The 21,208-nt window shown below is 55.7% G+C and overlaps 2 protein-coding genes across 4 annotated transcripts; both read right to left on the bottom strand.

Moving 5' to 3' along the window:
- Positions 1 to 3,943: 3,943 nt before the first annotated feature.
- Positions 3,944 to 13,825, bottom strand: Atf6b (activating transcription factor 6 beta). 2 transcript variants are annotated; one of them, XM_055591983.1, is made up of 18 exons: positions 13,675 to 13,825; positions 13,263 to 13,342; positions 12,801 to 12,879; positions 12,425 to 12,516; positions 11,843 to 11,978; positions 8,666 to 8,751; positions 8,411 to 8,546; positions 8,194 to 8,325; positions 7,921 to 8,054; positions 7,227 to 7,412; positions 7,053 to 7,144; positions 6,229 to 6,408; positions 5,969 to 6,076; positions 5,748 to 5,829; positions 5,475 to 5,542; positions 5,254 to 5,365; positions 5,055 to 5,139; positions 3,944 to 4,535 (listed from the first exon to the last, which is right to left on the bottom strand). In XM_055591983.1, the coding sequence occupies exons 1-18, from the start codon at positions 13,775 to 13,777 to the stop codon at positions 4,306 to 4,308; spliced, it is 2,121 nt and encodes a 706-aa protein (XP_055447958.1). In that variant the 5' UTR covers positions 13,778 to 13,825; the 3' UTR covers positions 3,944 to 4,305. The 2 variants fall into 2 exon arrangements, with proteins under 2 accessions (XP_055447958.1, XP_055447957.1); XM_055591982.1 differs by having other exon boundaries at positions 5,475 to 5,545; positions 13,675 to 13,824.
- A 735-nt stretch (positions 13,826 to 14,560) lies between these two features.
- On the bottom strand, positions 14,561 to 16,726 carry Fkbpl (FKBP prolyl isomerase like). 2 transcript variants are annotated; one of them, XM_055592028.1, is made up of 2 exons: positions 16,439 to 16,726; positions 14,561 to 15,698 (listed from the first exon to the last, which is right to left on the bottom strand). In XM_055592028.1, exon 2 carries the CDS (start codon positions 15,636 to 15,638, stop codon positions 14,586 to 14,588), a length of 1,053 nt encoding a protein of 350 aa, XP_055448003.1. In that variant the 5' UTR covers positions 15,639 to 15,698; positions 16,439 to 16,726; the 3' UTR covers positions 14,561 to 14,585. The 2 variants fall into 2 exon arrangements, with proteins under 2 accessions (XP_055448003.1, XP_055448001.1); XM_055592026.1 differs by lacking the exon at positions 16,439 to 16,726 and adding an exon at positions 15,914 to 16,115.
- Positions 16,727 to 21,208: the final 4,482 nt, after the last annotated feature.

The raw sequence follows: 21,208 nt of genomic DNA, 5'->3' as shown, positions 1-21,208 counted from the left end.
GTCCTCCCTGCACCCCGTCCTCCCTGTACCCCATCCTTGCTGCACCCCGTCCTCGCTGCACCCCGTCCTTGCTGCACCCCATTCTCGCTGTACCCCGTCCTTGCTGCACCCCATCCTCCCTGCACCCCAGCCTCGCCTGTTCGCTGCAGCCCATCAGCTCTTCTTCCTCGGCCCTCTCCTCGTTTGAGCGGCAGTTCCCTGTCCACTCTGCCCAGCAGTTCCCTGTCCACTCTGCCCAGCCCTCTGATTCTCAGCTTGGATCTCTGCCCTGCTTCGCTCTCCCAACTCAGCAAATTCCTAGAGGAATAGTGAGCGAGACTTGGGCACAGGCTGGGCAAAGGCTTGGCTTGGATGCCAGGCCAGGCCACTTGGGAAAGTAGTAGGAAGATAACAAGGAAAGCCAGAAGGTCGGAGGTTGTTATGGGGCAGCAAGTGCCGTGGTGACTGGCCTGGTGATGTCCCCCAACAAGGCACTGACAGGACTGCCACAGAGGACGCTCTGAGGGGAGGCCACCTGGCCCGCTCAGGTTCCAGTCCTGAGGACAGAGCTCTCTACTCCACCGCGACTTTGTCCTTAAGGTGCACATGCCTTAGCCGGTTAGGCAATGGTGAAGGTGCCAGACGCAGGCTGTGGCACATCCTCATCTCAGACCACATTCCCGGACACAGGTATCCCTGAGGAAGAGGATCTGACAGGGCGTGTGACGGTGGCCTCGGCCACGGCCCCATGTGGCCTAGAGCAGCAGCCCACACGGCAGTGCTCACGGGTGCGCCCGTGTGTCTGTCTGGGTGTGTGGCTGTTTTTTTCCTGGCTTTGATGGGGAAGATGAAGTCAGCCTGTGGGATAGAGCTGGGCCTTGGCCAGGGTCCCCCCAGAGCCCTGAGTAGGCGACAGCTCCTCTGGGTCTCCCAGGAAGGTGGGAGGCAGCAGATGAAGAGACAAGGGGTGGAACAGGTGGCAGTGCGGCTCTCGCTAGCCCTGACTTTCGGAGCACTCTCACAGAAGTGGCTGTCTTCCCTCCGTCCTGTTCCGCCGCCTTATTATTCAGGGAGTAGGGTCAGACAGCTGGCCATGTAAGTGGCCAGGAGACTCAAATTGAATCTAGAGTCAGAATGACGGCTTGGGGCTGGATGCTGGGGTCTTCACACAGGAGCACAGGGCTTCTGAGCTTGCAAGGTACCTGGGGAGGGGACTGGACGCTGATACAGCTGCAGGTGTGACATCCTGATTGTCAGGGCTCCAGGCTCCTGGGAAATCGTGCCCATTCCATATCTTCAGGAAAGCAGCAAGCCTAGTTCCACTGTCAGGAATGAAGGTCAGCTGGACCACAGGGACTGGGGGAGGGAGAGGAAAGCCAAGAGCTCACAGCTGGAGTGGCTCCAATGAGGTGGACTCGGGCAAGGGGCGGGGCAGGAGGCCACAGGGCTGTCTAGAACCAAGTGTGTGCTGCCTGGTCCCAGGGTCCTTAGTCTAGGGGTCTTTGGCTCTGAGCCCCATATCCTTGAATGACCCTTCAAGGTCAAAGGCAGAGAAGAGGAAAGGGAGTGAGAACAAGACAAAAAAGAGTAAGGGCAACTGAGGGCACAGCCTAAAGGGAATGAAGAGAAGCCAGAGGGTGACCCAAGGAAGTGTCCCAGAGAGGCGAGGGCAGGGAACATGACCTGGCTTCTGTTCGTGGCAGCCTGTGGGGCGCAGGCTTCCCCCCCATCTTTCACAGCCAGGGCTTGTGGGGGCCGCTCGGCCTGGCTAGTGGTAGAGCAGACACCCTACTCAGAGCCTCATCTCCCTCCCTCACCCCCAACAGCTCTGAGAAGGGGACAGACTGAAGGCAGCAACGATGAAGTGGCTTCTTCAAGGTTTTAAGAAGGACTTTTGAAACGTCTTCTTTTGTCCTGTTATTGTGTAGACAAGAAGCTGCCTAAGGTGGGGGGCGGTCAGCGTCCACGCTGAGAGCTGAGTGGGACGGGGTGAGGACAGGAAACCCGAGAAGAAAAGAGCTCAAGCAGATGGGGGAACAAGGCCAGAGGGCAAGAACACCCCGGCGAGAAGGGTCTGGAGCCTTCAAACTCTCAGACACGGGGGGGGGGGGGGGGGAGGGGGGGGACGGGAAGAGGGAGGACATTTCTATCTCGTGACAAAAGAAAGTCACACAATTGTTTTGTTCTCTGTTCTGGAGCGGGTGGGCGCCTGTATTTACCAGAGGGACTGAGGTCGCTGTGGCAACCACACATCTGGGCCCCGGAATCCAGATGTGCTGTATCCAGAATCCATAGCAGAATGATGAGGCAAACGTTAGGCTCCCCGGTCCTGGCCCCCACAGCCAGGAAGAGGACTGAGCTGGGAGTGAAGTGCAGACAGGGAGGAAAAGCATGGAGCAGGAAGAAGAGTGATGGGACAGGGCAAGCAATGTTGACCGAGGAGTGGACACAGGGAGGCGGCTGCACAGGGTCAGCAGGGAGAGATGTGCCAACCGAGGAGCGGACAGTGAGGGGAGGAGGGGAGTGCAAAGGAACCAACTCAGCTACAGAGAAACAAACTCAGCTACAGAGGGCGTGGGGCAGAGGGGCACGCGTGAGAAATGGCAGGGCAGGGCTGACAGAGGATGAAGACTCCGAAGAAGGAACTTCTAGGCAAACTTAAGGGCAGAACAGGAAGCAGTGGGCCTTGGCTGGGAAGGGGCTGATAAGTGCCAGTGCCAGTGGCCTGGCAGGTCAGCAGCCGGGCCTGTCTGCACCTGCTGCCCCACAAGAGGGCTCTCTTAGCCCCCACAACGCCCCTCCCCAGCCAGGGCAAGTGTGAGGGCCCCAGTCTCCCACCACTCAGGAAGAGTCCAGGTGGACCATCCCAGATCCCTGAGTGAGGGGCGCCAGCACTTGGCGCACTTTCCCGTGGGTCAAGGAAGTGATGGATGCAGGCTGAAGCAGAGCCTCAGCCCTGGGATTCCCACTACCACCCTGAAAAGTAGGGAAGCCGACCACCTGGCAGAGGGAGATCCCAAGGAAGGTGTTTAGGGACATCAGCTAATCCAAGGCCTGTGAAGGGCAGGACTACGCCATCTGTTCTCCTTACTGTCTGGCTGTGCTAGGGATCCTGGGACAGGAAGTAGCTGTGGACCAGAGCTGCCCTCTGGAGGGAGGAGAGGCTGAGTTCCTGGGAGCCCTAGTTCCAGGTTGCCATAGTTCCCTAGTCTGTTTTCACCCCAAACACAGTAGGGGTGGGTGAAGGGAGAAGGGGAGAGCCTGGCTGGACACGTGAGGTTCTTCCTCCCTCCTTCAGGGCTGGGCTTGTGGCCAGGCAGCCCCTGTCCAGTCATCTGGGCCCGGAGCCCAGGTCCAACTCACACCCTCCAGCTGACCCAGGCCACTCTTGTAAGGTCAGACCTAAGGCGCTGCTGGATGAGAGCAACTGCAGGGGACCCAACAGTTGGTCAGCCTGGGCCCCTCATCTGGATGTGATCCCTCCCTCCCGCTCAGAGCACACAGCCCTCACCGCCTGACTTCTCCTGTCCTTATCCATCTGGACCCCCCTCAAGTCTGTCATCTTCAGTTCAGGGCCAACAGGATGTCCCATTACATGGCCTCTTCCCTCTACCAGCCCCCTCCACCGTGGCCCTGCCTCCCTGGGCTCCAGGCTCCCCCCCTCCCGTTGTTTGTATGGACAGCTCATCCTGGAAAGCAAGGGGGGGCACCTGCTGCGGAGCAAGGACTGGAGCTGCACCCTGAAGGGCGTGGGGGCCTCGTCCTTCCTGTTTACTCAGACACATTCCGGTGATCTTACTCTAGCTGCTGTCACGCCAGACATCCCTGCTAGACAGACGTGCCCCAGAGCTGTAGGGGTGGGGAAGGGGATGACGAGGCCCGAGCCCACTCTGCCAGTGACATCCCAGTGTCTGGCTCTTTACGCTGGCCCTACAGAAGTCACACACCAGGCAGGCAGCACCAATCCTTTTACTCCCTCTGAGCTGTTTATTTAATAATAATAAAAACATATGCACACACACAACCTGACTTCCACCACCCAAGAACATCCCTGTCCCACCTGGGGCTAGAGTCCCACCGCTGCTCCCGAACAGATAAACCAAAGAACAAAGACGCTATGGGAAGCTACCCAGCTCGGAACTGGACCTTATGCGGTACTCGGGGAGAGAGGACGGGTTTGCAGGAACGGACGAGCCCTATATTCTGAAAAGCGAGAAGCGAGGTGAGCCGCCCGCCTACTCCCACTGAGTGTTTAACCCCCACACCCGCTCTCCTTTGCCAAATGCCCCGAGCCCCAGGATCGGGTTCCAATGTGAGCCGCAGAAGTCAGGGATGGTTGAGGTAGAGGGGCTGGTGGGAGGCCTGGCGAGCCTGCCTGGCTGCAGAGGCTGGCAGGGGGCCACCTGTGGTATTGCCCGGGGCTGGGGACGGCTGCTTCCGGAGCGAGGGGGGCACCGTGGAGGTCTTGATGTGGATGACCCTGGTGTCCATGACCTCACACTCGATCTGCATCATCTCCTCATAGTCCCCTGGGGGCCCCCGGCCTGACACGGTCTCTGTGAGGAGGGAGTTGAGGAGCAGAGGGGAGGCACAGAGTGATGGTGGCGGGGTGAGATGGGAAAGACGGTTACAAAGTTGTGAAGAAAAGAAAGGACGGAGGTAGGCCCAGGGCAGAGTTAAGTAGGCACAGGGATAGCATGGGGCAAGGAGGATGGAGTAGGAACACAAGTGACAGTGACGAGTGAGGGGTCAAGAGATGTCAAGAAGGAAAAGGAGAGTGAGAACTCTAACAGGCTTCCAGCCCACCCACTCTGCCTAGCCTCCTATCCAGTTTCTGGTTTGGTTGAGGAAGGGTCTCACTGGGTAACCCAGGCTCCCCCATCCTCCCACCTCAGCCTCCTGAGGCCTCCATGCTAGGACTTCAGGCACGTGTCTCCTGATTTGAGCTTTTCCTCCGTTCCTGGTCTCTCTTCACCCTCTGGAAGTAGTCCCTCTTACCATCTCCCTCAGCGCCCCCTGCTGGCTCTCTGCAAGAATGTCTTCTTTCCTCAGTATTGGCCAGAGGGAAGACTCACCATTGGGGGCCATGGCTGGCATCACCAGGGACATCTTGGGCCTGGATGTCTTGTTGTGGCTGATGGCTGGGAGAAGCAAGTGGTCCTAGGAACAGAAGGGCCATGCTGGGTGGCAGAGGGTCCCAGAGCTACTCTTTATCGTCCCACTTAAGAGGACGACTGGGGTGTGGGGATAGGCACAGGACAGGAGAGGGCTCACCCTGCGGAAGGAGACAACATAGAAGGTGTCTTCCCGCCGGTCGATGGCATCCAGAAACTCCGGCTGGGAGCGGCCCGGGTGGCGGTAGAGCTGCAGCTGCCCCACAGCGTCCCTAGGGAGGTGAGGGCAGACTCAGCAGGCCTCGCTGACAGCACAGTGTTCTCTGCTGGGGACAATAGCAAGGACGTCTCCTGGGGCACAGCTCCTGGTGACATACTCACATTTCAGGAGGTCCTGGAGGCTGGGTGGGAACCGCTTTCACTGGAGGTGACTTCTTCCATAGCTGAGACTTCTAGAAGGAGAAGTATCTAAACATTTGAAGAAGGTAAAGGGAAGAGGGAAAGAGACAGGCGGTCCCTGGAAGCTGGTGCCATCTCGCACCCACTACCCCGTGTCCCCCAGTAGCTCCCTGAAATCTCTACAAGATATCCACCTGAACCCTCAGATACTCAGCGCTCATCTGCACCTCACCTTCCTTCAGCCCTGGCTCCTACCTGTCTCTCACGGGCCCTCTGAGGTATTTTCCGTCGTCCTCTCTGGTGACGCTGGACCCAGCCACTCAGCTCATCAGCAAGCCTAGGGAGACAGTCACCACCTCTAAGGAAGGCTAATGCGCTCTGGAGCCACAAGCAGGCATGAGAAGGCAGGGGGGCCGGTGCTTCCACACGGGACAGCAGGGCTATGTGTGGGGTCTCGAAGGACAGGCTGTGCACACCTCAGGGACTCAGTTCGGTTAAAGTGGCGGCAGTCAGAGGACAGGAAGAGCTGGTCCAGGTCTCTCAGCAGCAGCTCCTTGGCCCCGCTGGGGAAGGCCGTCAGGTTTCTGAAAAGGAGGAGGCAAGGCTACAGACGGCCCAGCCAGGGCACCATGGAGGACCCCTGGCTGATAGCAACTCTGGCTCTACACCACACAAAGGCAGGCGTTAGGAAGACATGTTCTTCCTCTCACAGGAGAAGGGGGCTTTTGCTTCTCACCTGAAGCTGGGCTTGCCTACAGGGCTGGGGTGCTGCTCCTCAGGGCCCTGGGACGCTTCCTGCAGGGGTTTGACACCACCAGGTGGCCCTTGCTCCAAGAACTCCAGCAGGTGCCTCTGGGGCCGGGGCTCCTCCCTGCCCATCCGAGGGGAGGCAGGAGCTGGGGGTGGCTCAACGATGCTGCGGGCAGGGAAGCGGGAAGTAGAGGCTTTCTCAAGTGTGTGGCAGGAGTCAGGCCTCTGCAGAGTGGCACAGCTCCCTTCATGAGATGGGAGGGTGGCCACCTCACCGGCCCAGGAGACAGGAAAGGAGAGCAAGTGCTCTATGGGTGGCCCTCGGTAAGCCGAACGTCCTCTGCATGGGTGTGTGCGCACATACATGAGCGCGTGTGCACACAGAACCAGGAGCCACCCTGGCCATCCCTCCTCAGGCCCAACCCGCCTTGACTTCACTTTCCTGCGAGGCACTGTGGCTCACCATTCTGGCACTCTCCTAGGGACCTGCCTGTCTCTGTCTTCCCATTGCCTTCTAACATGCCACTTTTCTCAAAATGTGGGTTCAGAGATCAAACTTAGGTCCTCACACCTGCATACCAAGCAGTTTATGGCCTGAGCTGCATCCCTCGCCCTGGAGGCTATTTGCTAGCGCTATCCCCACCGCCCACTCATAGCCCAGCAGCCCTGAAGGAGAGCAGTGGCTGCTAGATATGCCATCAGGGCTAAGAGCACCAGAAATGCCCATGGAACTGTGAGCACCCTGGCTCAGCAGGCACGCAGCTGTGAGGCTCGCCTCACCCAGAAGGCTCCAGGGAACAAACACCTCACCTCACAGGTCCAAAGTTGAAGGCAATGAAGAGAAGGAAGACCATGATGCAGACGACCTTCCTGTTTCCAGAGCCCAGCTTGAGCTCGCTGTTCTGCAGCACAGGGGAAGACAGGTGAGCCAGCGTTACCACAAGGCCTGTGTTCCCACCTGTCCCAAGGGCAGCACAGGCCCACCTCTGCCAGCAGGGCCTCCAGCCGCCGCCGAAGGGCGGCGTTCTCCCTGCGCAGCTGCTGGTTGTCAGCCAGCACGGCCTGCAGCCTGGCCTCCAGGCCCTGCAGATACTCTTTCTTCTTCCGGCGGGACTGGCAGGCCGACTCTCTGTTCTTGATCATCCGCTGCTGCCGCTTCAGCAGCTTTGCCTTGCACCAGTGAGGGCAGACAGAAGCTGAGTTAGAGACTGGCCCAACTCCAGGAGCTGCCCACCCAAAGCCCACACTCTCCTGCTGACCCAGAGGCAGAGAGCTGCTTTTCCCTCTTGCCACATTCCGGGGAAAGGGCCCTGCTGGTCTTCAGACGTGGGACAGTGAGACCGTCCGACCAGCATCCTGGCCAATCCTCTCCCTGGGTCTTCCGTCTTTCTAAACTCTTGTTTCAAGTGCAGAGTTAACGGAGCTACAGTGAAGAGCAGCTGACCTGCCTGTCCACTGGGCCCCACCTGTGTCCTGGCAGCCACAGCCACGGCTGCTGCCGCCACTGCCCATGCTGTGCAGCACAGCTCACACCCTAATGCCACACACACACGAGAGGCCAGCCCACACATCCCCTTCAGCTACGGCTGAAGGGCCAGTCCCCTTCAGCTACGGCTGCTCAGCCGCACACTTCTTTCTCCCGCCATCTGAGAGCCCCTCCTCCCCTCCCTACACATACATCCACCTCCGGCGGGCAGGAGTTCCCAGGCATGGGAGCTGGAACGATGCTCTTCCTCTCGGGCCGTGGAACGGCGGGGGCTGGCCCTTCAGGCTGAACTCGAACAGCACCTTGGATGAGGACTACTGGGGACACTGGGAAGGCAAGGAGGAGGGAGTCAGAGTGGTGGTGGTGTCCTGACGTCCAAGCTCACACCCAAGGCTCAGGGACCTTGGCGGCAATGAGCTTACTTGCCAGCCCTGGCCAGCCCAGCCCCCTCTCCACCTTCCTCACCTGCAGGCTGTTGGACAAGGGGTTGCAGGAGGACAGTAGAGCTGGGAGGCCCAGCTCTGGGTGGCACCTGAACTGTGGTCAGCACCACAGGTTTGGGCTGCAGTGGAGGCTTCCGAGTGGCCGGAGCTTTCCCTGAAGGAAGGCAAGAGGGAGGAAGGAATTACAACAGCATTAAGGCCTCTCACCAGGGGACCCAGAGGTCAGGAGGCCCCATTACCTGAGGAACTATCAGGGGACGGACCCATGCTGATCTGGACAGCTCCAAGTGAAGGGGCTGGGACATCCCACAGGAGGCACCCTGGAGGGGACGGGGACTCTGTCTTCACTTCCAGAACCTCCTCTCCTATGAAAGCCTACGCAGGGCAGTCCAGAGATATTAGCTGGGAGTGTCAGAATGGAGCAGGATATCAGAAAGCTTCTCACTCCCCTGGAGAAGGAGGGCTGGGCTGCAGAAGGACAGTGGGCGTGTCACCTGGCTGGGAGAATCTGCTGAGAGGAGGGAGGCCTCGGAGTTGACAGAACAAGACGGAGAGGCGGGTTCTAGCTTTGTCTGGATATCTGTGAGGCAGCAGAAAGAAGACACAAGGGCTGGCTAACAGGGTCCACGGGCAGCTAACAATGTCAGCAACTCCAGGGGACCTGACGCCTTCTTCTGATATCTGGGGTCACCAGGTGCACACACGGCACATCTGCAAAATACTCATACAATAAATAAGAGAAGCCAAGGGCTGGCGAGGTGGCTCAGAGGTTAGGAGCACTGGCTGCTCTTCCAGAGGTCCCGAGTTCAATTCCCAGCAACCACAGGGTGGCTCACAGCCATCTATAGTGAGATCTGGCGCCCTCTTCCGGCCTGCCGACACACATGCAGACAGAATACTGTATAAATAATAAATAAATAAATCTTTAAAAAAAATAAATAAGAGAAGAAGCTGGCTAGCAGACAACACTGGCGAGGGAGGGAGGAAAGGGTTATTCCCTCTTTACCTGGACTCAGTACTGCAGGCGCCCCAGAAGGAGGACCTGTGGGCTGACTTTCTAACCACCTCCCACCTGCCCTCTATTCCAGTGGCTTCCCTAGCTTCTCATACCCACAGCCACTGGCTTTCCCTTCTGTTCTGATTTCTTCCTCACAGACCCTGTCCACCTATGTGGAAGACTCTTGAGCAATGAGTAGCTCAGCAACCACGGGACCCACGTTCCTATCCAATTCTTCTTTTCAAGATTTTTATTTTACAGCCTTGTGTAAGTGCACAAGGCCAGAAGACCTCAGGTCCTCTGGAACTAGAGTTACAGAAGTTGAGTGTTACCATGTGGGAGCTGGGAATTGAACCCGGTCTTCTGGAAAAGCAGCCATGCTCTTAACCACTGAGCTATCTCTTCACATTCGAGCCCAACCTCCCTGACCAGTATGTACTTTCATGCTGACAATGGCCATTGCCTTCACATCCACCTGACCGGCTCCTGCCGCAAATTCCAAACTGTTTCCTGCCGGCTCCATTCTCATGTTCCCATGCCCGCAAACTTAACCAGCTGTGAAGGAGGCCCGCTGCCTCTCACTTCACACAGGCTCCTTTCTGACTGAGACTAGCCTCCTAGGAACAAACCACAATGCTACAGTGACCTCTGTTAAATTGCTGCAACTTGCCAATCACACGCAGAAACAACTTTCTGCCCAAGTGGGTGAAATAGAAACTACCTGAGGCCAGATTCAGCCAAGGCTAAGATCCACCACTATGCCTGGCTCATACCATGCTGGTACTTAAACACAGTCGCTAGTAACTGCTACTTAAGTAAGTGGTATTTTCAATGGTAACAGTTACAATATAAACATCAAAGGAATGAAAAGCAGGGCTACCACTGCCCTCCCTCGGAGGAGACCATAATTAGCACTGTTTAAGCACGACCTCCACCCCCCAGAAAGCTCTCCAGAGCAAGGCTCTGCTTCTCATCTCTGAGAGCAGCGGGTAACGTGCAAACCCTCATGAAAGGCCTCGGTCGATGGGAACAAGACCTTTCTAACACACTTTTAGCAGAGCTACCAATAAGCTTTGCTGCACAGGAGTACTTGTATGGTGTGGCCTCTGGGGAGCATCCGACAATCTGCTAGGTTCAGTGTAACTATGGAAACACACATGTAGGGGTGTCCAGGAAGGTTACCTGAGGGTCCCCCACCGAATAAAGAAGAGTGAGTGAAACAAGAACCAGCATTCCCCCCAAACCAGGCCCTCTCCCCTGTTCATCTTTCATTCCTAGAGCCCTGCCCAGCAGCTGGCGTAGAACAAATGTCTACTGAATAAACCATGTAAATAAACAAACTCAAGAACATAAAAATAAGATACTGATGTCAACTGCAGAATTAGGGAATTAGGACTATGACATTCCAACCTTTCAGGATGTTTGAACATTTGTATAATAAAATTTGGAGGAAGCTGGATGCGGTGAGTGGCACATACCTAGGCTTGGGCCCTGGAATTGGAGGCCAGCATGGACAACACAGAGCAAACCAGCTCAAGAAAGAAAACAGAGGAAGAGGAGGGTATGCGGGGTTGAAGGAGAGCGGCCCCGAGGCTCAGGTACTTGAATGCCTTCTCCCAGCGGGAGAAGCTGTGTGTCAAGTGGGCTTTGAGGTTTCAAAAGCGCATGCCAACTTGTGCATCAGGCATGAGCTCCCGGCTACGGCTCCAGCACCGTGCCTGCCTGCTGCCATGCTTCCCACCATGACAAGGATGGACTAACCTTCCAAAACTATAAGCAAGCCCCAAGTGACATGCTTCCTAAAAGTTGCCTTGACCATGGGTTCTCTGCACAGAAACAACAGTAACTAAGAAGGCTGTGTGCTGGGTGTTTCGAGCAGCACACACATATGCACTAAATTTTCCACTTTTTAAAGAATGCAAATGAATAGTAAGCTCAAAGCCGTGACTGGGCACTAGGGGCAAGAAGAGACAGTCATCCCTGTCCGCCTGCGCTGCTTTTGCCTGTGCCTCTCAAAGTTCTCCTTAGCTTCTATTTTAGGGAGCACCATTTTCACTCCTCCACCGTACCATCTCTGCCACAGATGTGCACATCTGCCTGGATAAAACCGAGTGCCGGCTTGGTTTTTATGTGTTTACGTGTTTTGCTTGCAGGCATGTCTATGAGCCATGTTTGTGCCTGAAGCCCCTGGAGGCCAGAAAAGGGCTTCGGATCCCCTGGGGCTGGAGTTACAGAAGATTGTGAGCTGTTATGTGGGTGCTGGAAACTAAACCCGGGGCCTCTGGAAGAGCAGCCAGTGCGCTTAACCACTGAGCCTTCTTTCCAGCCCTTACCCTCTCCCCAACAGCAAGGGTTTTTTGGATTTTTTTTTTCTTTTTCTTTTCAATACAGGGTTTGTCTGTGTAGGCCTGGCTGTCCTGGAACTCACCCTGTAGACCAAGCTGGCCTCAAACTCAAGAGACCCACCTGCCTCTGCCTCCAGAGCCCTGAGACTATTCTTATGCTCCCATGTCCAGGACTCTGTTTTCACTTCCTTTTCCTTGTTTCTGAGATTGTTTCTCACTGTAGCCTGGCCTCTGCCTCCCGGGTGCTGGTTAGGTTAAAGGCACACACGCGCCACCACGGCCTGGCCCCCCAAGGGTGGTTCCTAAGGGCAGTGACAAGCCGGAAGTACCTGAGGGATCATCAGAGGCGGAGCCCACAGTGATCTGGATGGTTTCAAATGGGGATGATGGATCATCTCCCAGCAGGCAGAGTGGGGGTGCTAAGGACTCCGTCTTCACGTGCAGTACTTCCCCTACTCCAGGAACCTGTGTGAGAGGTGGGGGCAGGCAGGGTGAAGGAAGGAAAGCAAGCAAGAGAGGTGCTGAGAGGAAGAGTAAGGACAAAGCCCAGTGCTTACAAACCACCAGTGAACATACTGGGGTCTAAACAGTCCTGACACTCTACCTAGGATGTTGCGAGCTCTTTATTCTTTCTTTCTATTTTCTTTTTAAGATTGCAAATATCACACCACAGTGGTTGACCCGGGCAAGAACAGTTTGAGGATTCTCAGCTGGTGCCAACACTGATTCCCCAAGCCTTACTACTGCACACTAAAAAAGCCTCGTCTTCCCTTCCACACAACCAGACTGGCAGTCTGACTAAGAAGCAACTGCCCCCACCTCATGACTCACAGTGTATAAACAACACCTCAGCACCTAGGAGTGAAGTGAATGGGCAGGACTCAGAGAACCGAGGGGGAGATGGTTCTCACCTGGCTGGGGGGCTCCGGGGAAAGATGTGACGACTCTGAGCTGAGGGAGGAGGAAGAGCAGGGGGAGGACGGCTCAGACTTCACCTGAAGGTCTGGAGGGAGAAAAGTTAGGGAACACCCAGGAAGGTCTGGGGACAGGGCAGAGCTTTAATGCCACCCTGCACGTAGAATTAAACAACCAAGAAGCAGTGCCTGAGGAGTGTTGCTGGGGTGGAGGAGGGTAAGGACAGACAACACACATACCGGGGAGCAGAGGGTGGAGCCCCGACACCTGTGTGGACAACACACACACAGGGCCCAGGGGTATTCGCTTCTGGGAAGCAGCGGGAAGAGAAGGGAATCTGGAGAGATGAGGGAAAGGCTAAGGGTACCTTACCTGGGAAGATGGGTAGAGGGTCCCAGGGGGGCTCAGGGGGGCTGACATCCATCCCCACATCCAGAGAGCTGCTGTCAAACTAAGCATATTAGAGGGCAGGAAAGTGTGAGGCCAAAACAGGAGCAACACTCCTTGCAAATTGAGGAGCCCCCTGTACACACGCTTACGTCTGTTAATCTTGTATCTCTCCCCCATAAAAGGGACCTCAAAATGCCAGAAGGGACTGCTCTCTAAAATCCCGACTTAGGGTGGTTCAGCCTGCTGGCCAGTCCCGGGTGCGACTCTAAAATGAAGCTCGCTCCAATTAGACAATTGTGAAACTGCTCTTCCTCCTCGCAAATTTCGGGTTTAACAAAAGCAGGGTGACTCTCAGAATGTGCTCCGGCCTGGAGATGGCTTCAGGTTTGGGGACCCCCCCTCCCACCACCAAGAAGTACAGGAGAAACTCTGGGGTAGCAATACCGGGACATCTTGCTCCACGCAACGAAACAACTGTGTCTGCTCCTCGGCCACTTCATCCAGGCCACTGTACAAGGTGCTGTCTGCAAGAAGGCCGCGCGTCAGGGTCGCACGCCAGCCTCTCCATTCCTCATTGGCTCGGCCGGGCCAGACCCATCGCCCGCCCACTCGCATCGCCGTCCGCCCTAAGGCGTCCGGTCCCTCTCTCCTGACCCCGGGTCAGCGTCGTGCTCCCGCAGGAGGCTACGGGCTTCCCTCATCCCGGGAAATCACGAGCCCCGCTGCACGCTCCCACAGACGACGGGCACGGCGCCCGCCCGGCCTTCTTCCTCTTTCACCCCCGCTGCCTTCCCGCGTGCCTCCGGCCCACGCCCGGCCATAGCCCGCTCCCTCCCCCGGGCCCCACTCCGCACACCCCAGTCCTCCGGACTCAGCAGGTTGTCGGTGAAGAAGCGCGTCGGGTCGGCGATCTCGCTGAGGAGCATCAGCTCCGCCATCTTCCCCCCACCCCCCACCATGAGCCGGCTCCCGGGCCCGCCTCTCCCGGGCCCCGGCAAATCTGTGGGCTCGCCGAGGGAAGACCGGGCATCCCGGAAGTCTCACTAGCCAGTCAGAGGCTTGGCTGGCGAGCATATGACACGAAGAAGCGGTGACTGTACGTGTCCGACCAATGGGAACACGGCAGCGGTCAGCCGCTCCACCCGTCCAGGCGAGAGTGCGCACGCGCCCTGCGGGCCCCAGGGACTGGCCTTGTGGGAAATGCAGTTCCTAGCATTTAAAGTTCCGGCTTCGGGGCTGGTTGATGGCTGGGCGGTTAGCCGCAGAAAGCTGCACTCACGTGGGGCCCAGAAACTCGTGAAGGCACCAATACACGCGCAATAAATGATGAGTGATTGAATAAATTTCACTCACGATGGAGAGAGGGCTCGACAGTTAAGAGTCTTTATTGCGGTCTTTAATCCCAGCGCGTGGGAGGCAGAGGCAGGCGGATCTGTGTGAAGTTGAGGCCAGCCTGAAGCTCACCCACGCCAGGCCACTCGCAAACATCTGTGACTCCAGCATCCAGGGGATGCAACTCCTTCCGACATCCGCAGGCACATGAAGGAATACAGACACATGATAAATGCACAAATCTTTAAAGGTCAACAAATGAAGTTCTGGCATTTGCCACAGCCGCTCTCATACCTTCGGGGGTGGATATGAGACTCTCCACCAAGCGGCAAGGGGACACCATCGCTAACTCCCCTTAGGTGAGAACAGGATATGAGCCCACAACACAGAACACAATTCACACATTCCTGTCTCTTTTGAAATGTAACTTTTTAATTAGCTGAACATCTTGCGCAGCCCCCGAGCCAGCCCTGCATCCTGTCTCTTTTCCCGAATGGCCACCTTCCGCAGCTCCTCCTGGGCGGCACGGTTCTTGGGATCTACTGCTAGAACTTTCTTGAGGTCAGCACTTGCTTGCTCCAGGTTCCCAAGGGCGGCCTGTGCAACCCCCCTTCGGTATAAGGCCTTCAAATGGCCCGGCTCCCGCTCCAGCACTCGGTCACAGCTCTGGGCCGCCAGCTGGGGCTGCCCGAGCAGCAACTGGCAGGCAGCCAGATTGGAATAAAGGACAGTTAGCTGTGGGGGCCTGGGTGGGGTCAAGGTGAGCAGCAGTCGGAGAGCCCGCCCATAGCATCGGGCAGCCCCTTGAGTGTTCCCAGTTTGGAACAGTTCTGTGCCGCGTGAGTGTTCTTCCCTGGCCAGGGCTTCCTTCTCCAAAGCCTCCAACTCCCAGGAGTCCCTGCCCTTAGAGAAGGAATCCAGTCTGAGCTTGAAAAGAGGTGTGGAGCATCCCGGAAGACGAATCTCCGCTTCCTCACCTTCACACATGGACTCCAGGCATTTTTCTGTGAGCTCCCCCCAAATTCTGTCCCTCCATTGCCCCATGCCTATGGTTAGTTCTGTCCAGCCCTCTGGCATCCCAGAGCCAAACGGAAACCCCAAAGCCAACACTCGGCACTGGGAGCCCAGCTTGGGTTTATCTAAGCCCTGGCCTCGGACTGTGATCTTCTTTACAAAACTGCCATCGGGGCAGTACCAGAGATTGGAAGCTGGGAGATGTTCTGCGGTCTCGTGAGATTTAGCAGAGTCACCTTCAAGCCCAGCCATGGGGTTTTCAATCTCTTGCGGATTCTCTGCTGTCTGACTGGCTGCTGCATCTGGTCTCACTCCCGGGCCTTCAGCGGGAGGCCCTGGGGGCCGCTGCCCAACTTCAATGGTTGCATCTAGGTTTTGCTGGGCGTTCTCTTCCTGCTGCTGAGGTTGAGCGGTGTCCTTCTCTTTCACTGGGCTGATAGGTGAGGTCTCCACTTGACCTCCTGTCCCTTCCATAGTAGGTAAGATTAAGGAACAGTCTGGACTAGTGAGTGGTGGACCAAGCGTAGTTCAGACCTGAAAACAAACAAACAAAAAGCCGAAACAATGTAAATTCCAGGACTCCTAGTTAGAGCTCCTCGTAGCCCTAAGTCCTTAAAGTTTCCTTTCTTCTTTCTGTTCCTTTCCAAAGCTACAGTCCACCCAGATCTAGTTTAGAACTATAACTACCGTAATTCCCCGCGGCTCGGGTAGCTGTCCCAACTATGGGTACTTGACTGAGTCAAAAGTACCTGAGAGGCCGAAAAGCCTTGCAGGGCGGCCTAAGTCACGTCTCCTTCATCGAGTACGCTCCTGAGGCCTGGGGGACGAGCCTGGGAGCAGCTGAGGACCTCAAAAATCAGTCCTCCAGCCCAAGAGGCGGAGGTGCGCGGCCCCAACATGACGGCCAATCGGGAGGACGGAGAGGCAGTTTAGCCCGCCTACGCGGCGACGTCATTTCCCCAGCAACCGCGACGCTCCGAACCTTAGCAACCGGACTAGACTTAAGCAATACAACTAGGCCAAGTCAAACCGAGCGTGACCGAGGTCGGGCCGACGGCTTTATTCGAGGAGCGGGAGAGCCGGGCTGACGGAGACGCTGCTAGCGAGCTTCCCAGCGTGCTTACGCGTGCTCTACCGGCCCCGAGCTCCCGCCCCGTCCAAGACCGAGGAGTTAGCCGCCTCCCGCCCTCGGGTGTCGTTATTCCTAAATGTTGATCTTGGCGGAAATCAATCCGGGCCCCTGTCGGCCCCTCCTTGACCGTTGCCACACACACCTTCAAGCGCGGCCTCGATCCGGTTGTTTTCCAGCTCGAATGTGCGTGCCCATCCCTGGGAAAGACGTTCATTTCCGTTTCAGGCCTGGATTTCGACCGTGTGAGGAGCTGCCTGGGAATCTTAGCGCTCCTGCCCAGGGGACGCACCTCGGCCAACGGCCTAGGCCCTCGGCGACCTCCTTCCGCGCCTGCTCAGCTTGTCCAGTGCGTTCCAGTGAGTGGAGCGCGGCCGACAGGTCTCTTCCCCGCTACGGAAGGTGTAGATGGATCTCGTTCGTGACGACTCAGCCTTGCTGGGCCGACTGCCCAGGCCGGGCCAGTTCTTCAGGAAAGGAGAATACTTTGTTATCCAAGTACCTCACTTTGGCATATGTTGTCCTGGGGGTTCCTGACAGGGTTTGTGTATCCTTTGCTGGCCCGGAACTCTTTGTAGAGGAGGATTCTGGGATGACGGGCGAGCGCCTCTGTGTGCGGCTCGCCTGCGTCACACCATGCTTCATGGAGGGTGCAGGGAGAAAGAAATCCTGGCAAGCTTTAGCTCGGATGAGAGTAGACAAAGGGTGGGCACACTAATAGACTTCTTCGGAGGTATTAAAGAAATAACCCAATTATTGTTTTTTTTTTCTTTTTTTGAGACAAGGTTTCTTTGTGTAGCCTTGGCTGTTCTGCAGTCAATGTGTAGACCACCCTGGCCTCGAACACAGAGATCCGCCTGCCTCTGCCTCCCTGAGGGCTGGGATCACAGGCGTGCTCCATCGTTCGCGGCTCTGACCCAATTCTTACTCAAACATAACTTACAAACTAGCTTTGCCAGACAGTTTAGGAAGATAAGGAGTTCACAGAAATCGACGTTTTCTTTGCTCCTCGGAGCCGCTTGCTCGTTGAAAAGCGTCCTCTTAACAGAGAAGGCGAAGGTCTGTTGACCCGCCTCGAGAAAGCCACCTCGGCAGAGCGCGAAGCTGACGGAAAGCGCTGCTCTTACTTAATCTCGCGGAAAACTGTAACCTGGAGATAATGAAGGCTGCCGTCTGCCTCTGTGAACCTGCTCAGCTGGCCAGAACATGTAATCCAGAGGCAACGCAGACCCGCAGTTTCCATCTCTGTATCACTTGCTTCATTACGGACAAGCATCATTTGGGATGGCATAAGCCAGGTGTGTGTTGCCGCATGATTTTAATCCTAAAAATGAGGAGGCAGAGGCTGGTGGATCTCTGTGTGGTCGAAGCCAGCCTAGTCTACAAATCAACTTCCAGGACAGCCAGGACTGTTACACAGAGAAATACTGTCTCGAAGAACCAAAAAAGAAAAACAGAACAAAAACCTTTTTTTTTTTTCTATTTGTGTTGAGCTCCAGGTCACTGATCTTGACTCTCTCTCTCTCTCTCTCTCTCTCTCTCTCTCACACACACACACACATTTTATTTTTGGTCTTGAGCCAGAGTAACCTAGTCCACTGTCCCGTCTTCCAACACTGTTTGGGATCCCTGGAAGCTTGGCGAAAGTTAATCCATCTTCTCTCTCCTCCCCTTTCCTCTGAGGGATTTCAAGGAAAGTAGAAAGCGTGAAAGTTTACACCCTAATCCCTGGACAAAGAAATCCACATCCTCCTGCACTTTGTATGTGTGTATTTTAGCTTCAGTAGACTCCAGCAGGCAGTGACTCTGCGTGTGTGTGCACGTGTGTGTGATTTAGTGCCTCCATTCGTCCATCGAGTATCTATTGAGCACCCCAAGTATCCAGGCAGCACGTTAGGACTGGGTGAACAAGCTGCACACTCGTGAATGTATAACCCCGCTACAGAAAGTCACCACAGAGGCAGAAAGTGTGATGTGAGAGTGAGCTGGGAGGGGGAGCAGACATTCCTGTGGTAACAGTTTTTGAGGAATGAGCTGTAGCAGGGCATGATGGCTCCTATAATCCCAGCACTTAGGAGGTGGAGGAAGGAAGATCAAGAGTTCAAGGGCTGGGGCGGGGGAGGTGGCTCAGTGGTTAGGAGCACTGTCTCCTCTTCCACAGGACCTGGGTTCAATTCCCAGCATCCACGAGGCAGCTTACAACTGTCTGTAACTCCAGTTCCAGGGGATCTGACACCTCCAGGTTTCTGACACCTTCATACTAATGCACATAAAAGAAAATTAAACAAATTATTCTTAAAAAAAAAAAAAAGAGTCCAAGAACTTGTCAGCTAAACAGTGAATGAGCTTGAGGCCAGCCTGGGCTACGTGAGGGACAGAGGAGAGGAGGACAAGTCAAAGTCACCTGAAGGCTAAACCTCAAATACCACATCTGGCAGGAGTATCCCGTGGGAGAACAGGAAGGCCTTAACCACTGGGCCATCTTTCCAGCCCCCCGGTCGATTCTTTCTTAGTGTCCCTCATGGCAGAGTCCATACACAGGGTGCACCCCAAAACCCTTACTAAGGACTCAGGATTTGTCAGTGAAATGCAGAAATCCTCTCCTGTGTGTGTGTGTGTGTGGGGGGGGGGTCATGTTTCAAAAAGTTGCAGGTGCCAGGACAGTGGGCAGGGTAGCAGGGCCCTGGCGATTTCCCGCTCAGCGCCATCTGCAAAGCCTTCAGGCAGGGAGGCAATCAGACTGCTGAGCAGAGATTTGGGGCGTTCTTTGCAGAAGAGGCAGCAGGAGGCAGCGCTACCGTTTGTCCACCCGGCTTCATGCCCTTCTGGTCAGACTCAGACTGCCCAGGCTGTTCCAAGCCACGCGCCTGCTGCCTTGTCACAAGGGCCGGAGCTGGCTGGGGGTTTTCACGCCGCCAGACACCACACGTCCCACACACGCCACAAGGAGCCAAATGCTGCCCTCACGTTCTAACCGGTTAGCACCAGCATGAGACGCCCAGATTGTGGCCTCCCAGAGGGAAACAAATGTCCCCTTGTTCAGCTTTGGTGGTTTCGGTGGGGTTTGGTTCTCCTAGAATTTGTGTCAAAATTGTTCCTCTTTTCCTCCCAACGTTTTTGGGATGCACTTGCCTTGCTGGCAGGCTTTCTGTGATGAAACATCTCCTAGATGTGCCCCGTAGTAAGCCTGGCCATGAGTCACAACAGCAACGCCAGGCTTTGTGCTAAAGGGACAATGGTCTTAGCTCATATGTATTAGCTAATGCGTGTGACCTCATCTTCTCCTGCCATAACTCAAGGGGCTGCTTATTCACTCAGTCTCTCTCGCCCCTTTGTAATGGTGCTGCTCACATTCCAAGCCTGTAAACCCCTGGCATGCTCTGCATCACGAAGCCACATTCCCAGGCCCTGTTCAACAATTTAATTTTTTCTGCCTTTTTATTTTTTATTTAACTGGGGCTGGAAAGCTGGCGCAGTGGCTGGGAGCACTGGCTGCTCTTGCAGAGGGCCTGGCTCGGTGCCCAGGCTTTACATGGCAGCTCACAAGCTCTGTAGCCTCCACTCCCAGGTGCCAACGCCCTCTCCGGACCTCGGTGGGCACCAGGCACACACAGTGCAGGTACACACGTGCAGGCTAGACACTCAGACACATGAAATAACTCTTTAATGAAAGCTTTTTTTTCTTTCTTTTTTTTTTTTTTTTTGGAGACAGAGTCTCACTTTGTAGCCCTGGCTAGTCTGGAACTCACTAATGTAGACCAGGCTATCCTTGAGCTCATAGACATCCACCTGCCTCTGCTTCCCTGAGAGCTGGGATTAAAGGAGTGCTCCATCATGTCTGACTTATAAAAAAGTCTCTTTCCTGCTGGACGCAGTCTTTCCTTCTCAACACAGTCTGTTTGCATATGGGGTACTTGCCTGAGTGCGGGTGGGAGGTTATTCAGCAGGCTGTGAGCAACTGATCTTGACTACCACACTGAAAAAATTAAACCCTCCTCCCCAAACAACCACCAACTGCCAAGGAACGGTCTTCCTGGGAGGGGTGGACGCCTCGCCCACCCATGATGCAATGTCTCGGACCAATCTTTGTTGCTGGCCTTCTCCTTAGTAAGCCCTGTGCTAGGGCTGCAGTAGGAGAACAGGCAACAGCTTACATCTTTACAGCTGAAGATGTTAGGGCACAAAAACCTGTGGGTAAGATGCCCTACAGTGTCAGGCAGTGACAAGGGTTGCGAACCAATAAACCAGGGTAAGGGAAAGGTGGGAAAGGTCCCGGGTGTGTGAGTCATCTTTAAATCAGTGCTACGGGAAAGTCTCCTCCTGGAGCTGATAATGGTCCTGTGACGTACGGTGGCCTGTAAGGGGCTGGGGGCATGTGGCTCAGTGGGCAGAGTGCTCGCCCAGCATGCAGGAGGTGCTGAGTTTGGCCCCCCGTGCCACATACATGGCACACCTCTGACTCTGAGCCACAAGGTCGAAGCAGAAGGATCCAGAGTTCAAGTTCACCCTTGGCTACATGAGGTGTGTTCCCGGAGAGGCTCAGCGGTAAAGGCGCTCTCTGATAGCCAGGGACCACACTGTGGGTGGGGAGGACCGACTCCAGGGCTCCTATCTTGCCTCCACATGATGCTAGGCATGCACACATGTACATCCATGTACACAGACCATACTGAACAGCTTTAAAAAACAGAACAGCAAAAGCAAAGAGTGAGTGCATGTGTATGAGTACGTGCGTGAAATGGATTGGTGGATAAAGCGGCCTCCTGCCAAACCTGATGATCTGAATTTGATTTCAGAGATCTGCATTGCGGAAGGAGAGACCTGACTCACGCAACTTGTCCCCTAACCCCTCCAGGTGCAGTGTGGTTCACACACACACACACACACACACACACACACACACACACACACACAC

The sequence above is a fragment of the Psammomys obesus genome, unplaced genomic scaffold, assembly GCF_907164565.1.
Source record: "Psammomys obesus unplaced genomic scaffold, mPsaObe1.curated_primary_1811, whole genome shotgun sequence".
Taxonomy (NCBI): domain Eukaryota; kingdom Metazoa; phylum Chordata; class Mammalia; order Rodentia; family Muridae; genus Psammomys; species Psammomys obesus.
This window is presented reverse-complemented; position numbering and strand designations above follow the sequence as displayed.